At 40.5% G+C, this 11,144-nt stretch overlaps 1 protein-coding gene across 1 annotated transcript in view; it reads right to left on the bottom strand.

The window, feature by feature from the left end:
* LOC104627932 (amine oxidase [flavin-containing] A-like) overlaps positions 1-2,923 on the bottom strand; it is a gene marked incomplete at both ends in the record, with an annotated part of 20,921 nt that extends 17,998 nt beyond the window's left edge. Inside the window, one exon of the mRNA XM_010296346.1 lies at positions 2,828-2,923. Within this exon, the coding sequence (XP_010294648.1) occupies positions 2,828-2,923 (96 nt within the window). The remainder of the gene's footprint in view (positions 1-2,827) is intronic.
* Positions 2,924-11,144: the final 8,221 nt, after the last annotated feature.

The following is an 11,144-nucleotide window of genomic DNA, read 5'->3' as shown; positions in this document are numbered from 1 at the left end:
GTTTTAAAGCAAGAGGCAGCAGCCAGCCACATTAATGGTCAAAAACTGAAACAAAGCCTGAAGGTCAGAGATTTCAATACTGTTTTCAAAAATTCCTGAGAGAAGTCTGAAACTTTTCATGGTGTCTTACCACAGAAATCATGTAGCTGCTGCTTAGTTCATGTTATAACCATGGCCATAAGTAGCATTCACAGAATTAATTTTCCTCCTTCAGGTTATCATTTTGCCATTTTAAAAGCAGTAAAATCTCAGTCAAGGAACACACATCTTACACCTCATTGGTGCAGTGCACAGAAAGGCAGAACCCACCTTATGAGGCTTACAGCGCTAAAGTGATAGAAATAATAATAAATAGGCATGTTCCAGCAAGGTAGGCTTCCAACTTCTTCTCTCACTCAACAACTCTCCACTCTATTGCTATCCACTGTCCTCCTTCACATGAAGAAAGAAAGTCTGCTTCACTGTCAAGACTCATTTTAAGCAAATGAGTTTGACCATGGCAATCAAACAGGCTGTATGTAGATACGTTATAAAAGGACTTCTCATCTCAGCAAAAATCATCTAATTATGGGACTTTGTGATGGAGGCACTAGAGACAACTGAAAATTCAATAGGACAGGACTCCTCTTTGCTTTTGACAGATGCGAGCTGAAATTGTAAAAAGCAACCATGAGTTTGTGAAATCAGATTATCTCATTGCCCTGCAGGCCAATTTGGCACTGAAGCATTGTTTCATTGGAGTTGTTTCCCCTCCTTAAGTATACAAAAGCCAGCCTTATTGATCAGAACTTCCAAGATACCCTGCAGTAAGGAATAATAATATTATATTCATGTTTATTACACTACCTCAAAATGTGATTAAAAGTAACTGTTTGTGAGCCTACAAAGAACACACGTCTGAAAAAACCAGAGGAGAGGAATCGTTCTGGGCAGGATTAAGTGTACTCATTTATTTTGAGGACAATACAGAATAGCCCACAAACTTCTGTGCACATAATCTTTTAATGGGGAAGTGGAACACCATTCACTGGAAACCAGAACTGAGGAAGTTCAAATGTCTTATATTGACAAAAATTATATATATGATTTCCATACTTATCTAAAAATAACTTTACAACCTTGCACCATATTATTTAGAATGCTGCAGGAGCAGAATTATACTTAATTCTTCCATCTATTTAATATTCTAATTTTTAAAAATGCGAGCCATTCACCAGTAGAGTGAACATCTTATAAATTGATCTCATTTCTATCAGTAGCTTTTGATTCTTTTTCTCCTGCATGAAAGTCTATAGAGAACATTTTATAATTTTTTTAGAGTTAATTCTTTAATCCTTTTGGTGATGTTGTTCTCTTCTTCCTCAACACAGAAGACACAAGTCTATAATGTTGGAAACACAAACTGCAGCATTTTCTTAAAAATATTTATATTTTTTATGTGAGGAAAAATGATTATTCAAAATATACAGTGGTTTTTGTCACAGAAAAGTGGATTTCCTACATATATAGAATAAAAGGTTGAATTTCTCTATTCTGCATAAATACCACTGGCCACTCAGGCTTGAGTGAGTAACTCTTTTGTAAGAAAGTTTACTGTAGATATACAAGTCTTGAAAAAATGCTCAGCACATTCATGTGTTACCCTATGGAACATGAAGCAGTGAAAAATCTGGCCTAGGTACGAAGAAAACAGTTGTATGCAAATCCTCAGTGCCTAAGACCATCCTTTCATGCTGTATACGATAACTATATTCATGCCACAGGGGTTTAGGAAGAATAATGGTTGCACTCGTCTGGGTTGGAAGTGAAGCTTAATGCTGGATTATAGCTTAATTATATGATATACCCAAATAAAGAAGGACAGCTAAAGGATGAAGGACAGGTGGCAATAAGACTGAGGTTCTCTAACCTGTTTGCTTGTTAAACTGTAATTCTTGCACTCCAGCTTCACAGGTTTTTAGTTTCATTATTGTTAACCCAAGTGTCACCACAGATATTGACACACCCCCCCCCCCCCCCCCAAGAAAAAAAGGCTTCAGAGCTACACAGGTGGGGAAAGGGCAAGAGATACATTGGGACAGCGATGGTTTACTGGCAGCTGGGAGAGGGCCCGACTCAGAAATAAAACCAATGCAAAATACGTTGATTAAAGATTGTTATTATACATTTATTTGTTTAAAGCATGGAAACAATCTTCTTTTAAAATGGAGAACGAGCAACAACATCCACACACGGGGTGCCTCCATGTAGCTGTCTATTGAACCCTGCTTCCACAGGCATGTCTTAAGTATCCCAGAGGCCATGAAGCCTATGTGCTTTTGATACACGATTAACCTCAAAACAGATTGCGTATTTTCCCTTCATCTTTTCCATAACTTGAATGTTCAGGGCTTTTGTCGCTGTTCCAGTACCCTCTACAGGCCTGGACATCAGAGAGTGACCGCTTATTTCTGTCTGATCCATGGGGTGAGAATGAGAGAGACACCTTCTCCCTTCTGGCTCCTCACCCCGTCCCTGCCCGCTCAGCACCCCTCAGGCCACACGGAGCTACCCTCTCACCTCCTCTCCCACATCTCCGCTGCTTCCCCGGAGGACATCGCGTGCCTTCCAGGAGCTGCCGAGGGGGAGGGCAGGGCCTTCATTACGCAGAGGCCTCCCGCAACGTGAGCGCTGCTCTAGAGCCATGGCCCGCGGCCACGCACGGGCTCTGGTGCCAGCCACAATGCCCTGGGATATTGCAGATACCCAGCGTGTCCCGCCATACCGGGCCAAACTGAGCGCTGGGCCACGACCGCACAGGCCTTACACGAGGCATTTTAAAACACACCTGGGTACGCCTGGGTGACTGCGGCACAGACGTGCCCGTCACGGCCGAGGCCGCTGCTGTGCCCCGTCGCCTCCTCCACCTCCGCCAAAGTGCAGCCTAGAGAGAAAGCCGTAAACCACCCCAAATCACTGGCCGTGCTCCTTCCAGAGAGCACTCTAATTCCGTGAATTAGAAATCAACTACTTGCCTCAGAAAGATGAAAGGAGCCTGCCAAAACCATGCCTCATTTTCAGTATCTGGCTGTAGAAATAAACGAGGTGGGATGACTTCTACGTCCCCCACGAGGGTCTCTATGGCAATCTCCCACCAAGCTCCCCCCATCCGAAGACACCATGCAGGAAAGCTCTATTCCTGTTGATTTTGCAGCACTGTTAAGGACTCAGAATTGCTGTTGCCACAGATCATACTGCTTCTGCTTTCATTTCAGAAAATTGTCATAATCCTATCAAGCAAAGTAGTTTCCAGTGCATCAAAACGCTTGATATAGTTAAAAAAAAAAAAAGAGCCTAAGATGAATTTATGCCAATCTGCAGACTACCAGACATACACCACGGCTGAAAAATGGAGATGCTGAACATTACTGAATTTTGTATGCAGCCTGATGGAAAATAGAACAAAGCATATCTCTACCTCGTAGGAGAGAAAATACAGGTAGTAGTTTCAACTACTGTAGTGTTCAACTACAGGTGGTGCACGAGACCAGGACTTAAGAGACTTGAGCTTGATTCCCATAATGTGGGAAATGTTGCCCTATTTTGTAGGGACGTGTTTATAAGGGTAGCGTTTATGAGAATAATTCCAAGTTGCCTCAGAATGGGGGTTGACACAGGGTGTATGAGAGGCTATGAGTTCTGTAACACAAATGATGGGAGTTTTTAAGACGTTACTTTACTGGAAATGTGATAGTAATTCTATAGTAATAGTATAGTAACTCTACTTTTCAAAATCCAGGGTCTGTAAATCCACAACATCAAACAGATTCACTGATACACCATGATCGGAAGCAAAAATCACAGGCACCTTTCCCAGAGAAAGCATTTCTTAGGTGATGTACGCTGAACATCTCAAAAACATTCAAGGACACTGAAGGGGAGTGATGACAGTCTGATACCATTAACCTTTTAACTTTCCAAAGTGAGGCCACTACGTATGTGCCATACTGAGCACATCAAAACAAAGGCAGAGAATGTTACCTCGTACTATTGAAAAAGTAACTGCTGGTTTTCTAGATGTATTGTTTGCCTACTTGCTAGCTTCTTTGACAAAGCGCATTTGCCTTTTATGGATCCACTATCAGGATGAAAGTTTACCAAAACCAACCTAATATAAGATTCCTACGTAAAATCCTTGTTAATCCACCCTACTGTACATGGAGTGGGATAATTACTTTGTGTGAAAGATAACTAACCCATTACTGTAGTGTTCCAGCAGGCTCTAATTGAGTATCATACGGAAAAAATCTTTCTGGAAAATCTCTACATTCTTCTGATCTTAAGCAGGGGAATAATTTTAAAACTTTTTCGCTCATTATTCTAATATGCATCAGCAAAGTAAGACAATTGTCAATGTATCCTCACTAAAGTTCCACTGTAACGGCATGCTAATGCTGTCACTATTTTTACTGTTTCACTGATGGAAAACCTAACTTTTTCCAAAAACAAATGAGTAATTAAATATGGCAATGGCCACCTTAGAATCATTATTCAGCTAGAAGTCTCTTTGCCAAGTAAACATGAACCTGCCAATAAGAGACGCCATGACCGTAGGGTAAATTCTCACTTCCTCACCTCCTCCTTCTCCCCCCTCCCTCATTCTTTTTTCATTGGAATTTTTGTGCACACCATGGTATTTAAATAAGTTTTAAAACACAGTTAAAATGTACTCAGTTATGTCAGACTGACCAGGGAAATCACTAATGGGCAACAACATATAGAAGGCTGGGAATGAAAGAACTGTTTTCTTTCACAGACTAAGGATTTGAAGATTTAAAATTGCCACTGAAGATGAAAAAACACCCACCTTACTAATTAAATTACAGCCCTTTAAATTTGCACAAAACAGGAAGAATACACAGCATGGATCACAAGTCTACATTCATTTCTTCTTCAGTGTTGCCTAATACCGTAACATCACTAACTTTCTGTTTGTCAGAAACTGAATTTTATCTTTCCATATGTTCTTTCACAATCTTTGAGGTGGAATACTTGATACTGGGGATGAAGTTGTGTTTAGTTATTTTGCTATTTTCAGGTAAATGTTTTTCATTTCTTTTTCATCAATTTTTTTCCCCTCTAGCAACAATAATCTGGTTGATTCAGCAAAGATTTAAACCAAAAGAGAATAAATATTTTCTATTACAGAGTACATTGTCCAATTGAGACGAAGCCACTCTAACTGGTTTCAATGGGGCTACTATGTAAATGCTTTAAACAGATGGAAGCCTTGTTCTGAAGGGTACAAAGACAGTTTCTCATGGACAGTATTAACAGAAACACAGTGGGCAGGAAGGGGGAATTTTATCCTCAGGATGAATCCACTCCTCTGTACACACCCACTGGGATTTTCAAGTCTAAAACCCATGGCAGTAAATATTTCTTCCCCAGAATAACTCTCTCCTCCTCCCCTCAAAACAAAGGCAGAAAAAAAAGTCAACTAGTGTAAGTGTAGGGTTAGAAACGGAGCATTCTCCTTCCCCTTATATATTAAAATGAGCAGCACCAGTTAAAATTTAGTGGTTTGATTTCATCCAGTTTATGGAAACACCTAAGGTAATCATGCACATTTTCCAACTATTGATAATTGGTTTGGTCTGTATGCAGAACAAATTCCTGTCAGTTAATCAATGATCTTCAGCTAAATACGCATGTGAAAAAATGCTGCTGCAAAACTATGATCAACATCATTACCACAAATATCACAAACATCAGCATTAGTATTCCTGGGAAAGACATAGTGCCTGTCCCATACCCATTTCTGTTATGCTAGGATATTTAGAGATGTGCCCTAACTACTTGGCTATTTCTTTTGCTTGCTGGAGTAAATAACACTGTTAAGACTTCAGACCTACCTAGCTAACAGGAATACCCTTTGCTACCTTTCAACACCTTCCACCTAAGCCTGAGGCAAAACCTACTCCTCCAGGGCAAACCAGAGGTTTACAGAGCTCTCTTAGGTGCTCTGATTTTGCTATCCTACGAATCACGCTGGTGTACATTTTTTTTTTTTCTGGAAACAAATCTGATGATACATTCTTCATTCAGGAGTAGAACTAGCTGTGACTACTCAGGTTACCCCCTGGGTTGGACAGTGTTCATAGATGATGCATTTACCATAGAAAACCACATGAAAAATATGATAAAAGATGAAGGAAATAATATTTCTATATGTGGTTATATAATGAACATATCACCACTGTATTTTGGCCAAAACTAAACATCTAGCACTGAGCATAACACAAATGTCTTAACCAAAACCCACGCCCCACGTCATAACGTTTTGCATCTTTAGTAGCAAAACATTAGAACACATTATGAAGAAGGAGGCAAACAGAAACTGGTATTTCTGCTTATTTGCAAGTATGGTACCTAACATCCATTACACTTTATCTGGGGGTCTGATTGTTTTGCTCCTGCTGTAAATTTTTCTCATAATGGCAGTCAGCTTGCTAGCAGTACATGGGGAACTGAGAGCTCTGTGAAACATTGCTATTTATTTCTGCATCCAAAAAAATGGCTTTTAGGAATTTCTGTTACCAAGTGACAATATTATCACCAACTATCAGCTTTCCTGTTGGATCCAGAAAGAAAGTGGGAAGGAACTGAGTAGCCAAAGCCCAGCACAAGGCAGATGTAAAGACGTGAACACAGGATATGTTCTAGGAACCAGCTATTGCATTCCTACAGGTCAAATTCTGGGTAAATTTAGAAGTAACACTGAAAAGAAAAATCGACTGAAAACTACTCCAGATTTACACAGGTGGAACTGATTATATCTTCTACCAGTAACTGTGTATTTGACAGTTTATCTGACACTACCACCCACCAGCAGCTTGGCATGCTGTCAAAACAAACTGAGCAGTATACAACATAAGTTGTGCTGCCATTATAGCAAGCAAGGAAAATCTGCATTTCCTCATTATTCAATATTCCACTCAGAGACCGCAGCCAATGCGTAGGTAGCTCAAGTGGTAAGGTTGTCGATCACACACCATGGAGCAGGAGGTGCCAATGCATAGTGCTCTTCCATGGAGAGCGAAAAAAAGCCTTAATAGTGCATCATATGTTATATTTCAATATCAAGGTTAATTACTGCTTTTTTTATGGCCCAGCTTCTCCTACAATCTGTGGCCCTTGGACCCCTCCATAAGTGCAATAGAAAACAGTGCTATTTCCTGCACACGGCTGGCAAACCTAAGCGTCTGTTCTGTTGAGACATGTGATCTCCTTGTTTCTAGCTAAGAACAAATGTGGGTTTAGTTGGAAATAACAACTATCCATGACAAAGAATGATAATCATCAGTGTAATTTTCAATTATGGCTGTGTTTCCCTTGTGCTTTGTTCTTGTAACACGATGTGCTGAAATTTCTTCCAAAAGATATTTGCATACAGGTTCTCTTGGACTTGCCTGCTTCTGGACATACTTCTCTGTATCTGATGCGTGTCTGGTTTGCATTACGTAGACAAACATTCTTAATTCTTCATGCCTTCTTTTGATAAACTGGGACTTCCAGTGTCCAAAATTCACATGTAAGATGAGGCTGGCATACGAATGTACTCCAAACTTCCCACTGAAAAAGTTGGGGTGTTTTGCTTACACTCTTTTTTTGCCAAATGTTGAACTATTTAAGATTAAATTGTCAGACTCTGTTTTCCAGGCTGATTATTTTTTGCTGGAAAATCTTGGTCAAAATTGGCTGGCTATTTCTAAACCTCTAGGAAACAAACATTCTTCTTTGATTTTGAAAACTGATGGCTTCTTTTTTTTCCTATTTTGGAAGTTCTAGTGGCAACTTGAAATTTGGCAAGGAGGTAGCCTTTGAGTCAACATAGCACATTTTCTTCACCATGTGAAAATATGTCCCAATAAGGTCAGTTAGAAAGTTTTGAGGAATTGCAGGTCACACATAGGCAGTAGTCATTTTCTAGATTGGAAATGCTGAAATATCTGAGATATCTGTCAAAACTCTCCAAGCACTTAATGCTGTCCAGTCGTTAATGAGCCATCCCCAAGGAGTGATTGAGCAACCCTGATCTCCTTACAACCCATCTCATATCTCAGAGCAACTGTGCACACTACATCCCAGGGCTATGGAGCCAAAATCTGAATTTCCCTTAAGTGTGGCCTTTGTTTGTGGAGCAGGTAATGGAGCTGGGATGGGGACAATGTGGCAGGATATGTATGGCAGTGACTTGTTGCATAAAAGGGACAACTTCTGGAAGCAGTCAATACAGTAGTTAGTCCACACAGAGGATGACAATCTCCTAGTCCTCAGCAAGTGTAGCCCCTTAACTCAAGTGACAGAGGACTCTCTGATGCGATATCAGAGTTACAATCCTGCCGATTAATCAGCCACGCACCCATGGCACGTCACGTGCCGTCAGATTGCTGTGTTTAACAAATGAGGAGATTACACAGCCTAAAACAAAATGCACAAAGAAAAGGTCAAAATCAATCCAAACCAGAACACCCTCTTCAGTAGAAAAACCCTACAAATGGAAAAGGGAAGCAATATTCAAGGCATATAAATAAGAACTCCCCGTGGGTATGGGGAAAGTCGTTAACTTCAGGCATCAGTTTATTTAATATTCTTGAGTATAAAATCTTATTGTTATTATTAACTGTATTACAGGGGACACTATTCATTAAGAATGTCACAAACATGCGCCCGGGGCCTTTCCTGGCCACCATCCATATTTTTAACATGCACAGCAATGTGAAAAGAGGAATCTAGCCCAAACTCTGCAGCTCCCTCTCTTGTAGGGGTCCAAATGTAGTTGCTGATGCAGTCTGGACAGTGCGAACATTATTCACCAGGGTACAGCAGGAAAATCTCAGTGGTAGAGGCCACCAGAGCTGAGTTTGTCTTCCAAGAGCTTCCCCACTGTGAAGGACTCTTTGCAGAAGCTCCCTCCATCCCTAGATTACAGCTCCCTATAGGCAGAGCGGATTCTGCATCCCCGTGAATGACCACGTACAGAGGTGTGCGTTTAGGAGCATGGACAAGAAGTCTGGTTGTACAGAAAGCAGCTCTCAAGACCACGCTTCACTTTTTCACAAATAGATATCTCCAGAGGTGCCAGTCAGCGTTTGTCAGCATATTTTAAAAAACCACAATCTCACTGCTGGGAAGCTCACAATATAACAAGCAACTTGCTTATGTAAGGTATATATTTAATGTATTTCTAGAAAATAACTAGTTTATCCCAAAGTTTCCTATCCTTCCTTGCAAGCATCAGGTAGTGACTATTTCAGATATAGTAGGAGAGAGAAGACAGCAATCTTATCAGATGAGGCAATTCCAAATATATCTTGAGAGAAATAAGCAGCACCAAGTCAAGACTGGAGTCAAAGAAATGCAGAGGATGAAACCCTGTCCATACCGGAGCATGTTTTACTATTTGTCTCACCAGAACCAAAATTCTAGATACAGATTACTTTTTCTAAGACCAGAAAGCAGTGCTGCCTAACCTCTTACAAAACTGAGGTGTAGGGATATTGGTACAGGAATGGTAGCGACAGAACTGCTGTGTGAAAAACAAAAAAAAGCAAGAGCTGATAGGACTTACAAAGGTGGATTAATTATGAAATAAAGCATTTCTTTTTCATTTTTTTAAGGCTGCTTTCTTAAAATGATGCCTGTTATAATTTGTTAACAGTCAAACACCAATTTCTATGCCACTGGCATGACATAAGGGTTTCCATTGGCAAGAAAATTGTTCCTGTACCCCAAGAGTCCTGTGACATGTTTATTTGTCTTCTTAATGCCACTGACAAATTTTCAGGGACTGTAACGCCTTGAAATTTCCTGCTTGGCTCCATTTCAGGCTCCACACCAGGCTTTAGTCCAAGGCATAAGCGTTCTGAAGTAACTTACTGATTCTTGTACAACTGAAGCAAGACACTGCTTAGAAATGCTCGATGCATTTTCCAAAACACTGCTACAGGTTGGAAAGCTGGAGGAGCAAGGTATCCTCAAGGGAAGAAGAGCTTCTCAGAGCCCTAAAAAACATATCAAGACCCTGTCGCCATCAGCTGCACACAGTACGGGTGGTAATTCCCTAAGGGCACTCTGTGCATTACAGGAACCTTAAGGATGAAGACCAAATGACTTGTGCTAGCAGGAAAATACCCAGGCATCTGGTAAAACTAAAAAGTAAGCAAAACTAAGTTCAAAATCTTTCTTTCTGTTCGGTGATACTACAGATTATTTACATAATTACATGGTCACAAATAATTCTTTAAACAATTACTGTGGTTTTAGCAAATGCAATAATGTAATTAAGTCAATAACTGGCTGTTTCATGCATTAATTCACTGCAGATTAAAGAAAGGAAAGCCTCTGACTCCTTCTCAATTCTAATAAAAACTAATTTTACCTATAGCAAGAATGGTTGTAGTATCACTGAAATCACTTAGTCACATAACTCACCTTTTCTGAATCATTAGTGAAGTAAAGACTCCCTGAAAAGTGAAACCTGGCCAAAGCTGCTCACAGAGTCTTTCTCTGATGGACACACCAAATACAGATTTTCTCCAACGTAGCAACATTCTCATCTTAGGTACCATCAGGTGCCATATAAATACTTACTATTTTTTTAAGCATGAGGATCAGGGGCCACAATGCACTTGCTAGTGTTAAAGTAGATCTGAAGAGCACTTTGGGAAGCATTTCCTAGTAAAGTGTGAAGACTCCATCGCACTGGGGCAATTTGGCTGGCTGTAGTACAGCTCTCCTCACAGTAACAAAACCTAACCTGTTTTTACAGATCTTTCCAGATGTCTTTCTGCAGTATTTATCAAAAGAATACAATTGCCAGCACTGCGAGAGACACCTAAAACCCCACAACTTCACCATACCATCTTTCTCAGGATGCAGAAATCCCAGCCTGTATCCCTGCACTCTCCTGCACCTGTGGACATCTCTACAAAGTCAGTTTGCCTACAGACTATGTTCTGACGAGCACGAAGGACAAATCAACACAAGCAGCAGCAAACACAACCTAAAATAGCGACCTGGGTAATTTTCCCCCAACTTTATCTGAAGCCCCTGGAGATCTGACGCTCTGCTTAACCATGGCCCAAGCCTTAATGCCAGTC

This window comes from Phaethon lepturus, unplaced genomic scaffold, assembly GCF_000687285.1.
Source record: "Phaethon lepturus isolate BGI_N335 unplaced genomic scaffold, ASM68728v1 scaffold15361, whole genome shotgun sequence".
Classification (NCBI taxonomy): domain Eukaryota; kingdom Metazoa; phylum Chordata; class Aves; order Phaethontiformes; family Phaethontidae; genus Phaethon; species Phaethon lepturus.
Note: the sequence above shows the minus strand (reverse complement) of the source record. Positions and strands in the feature narration are given on the sequence as shown.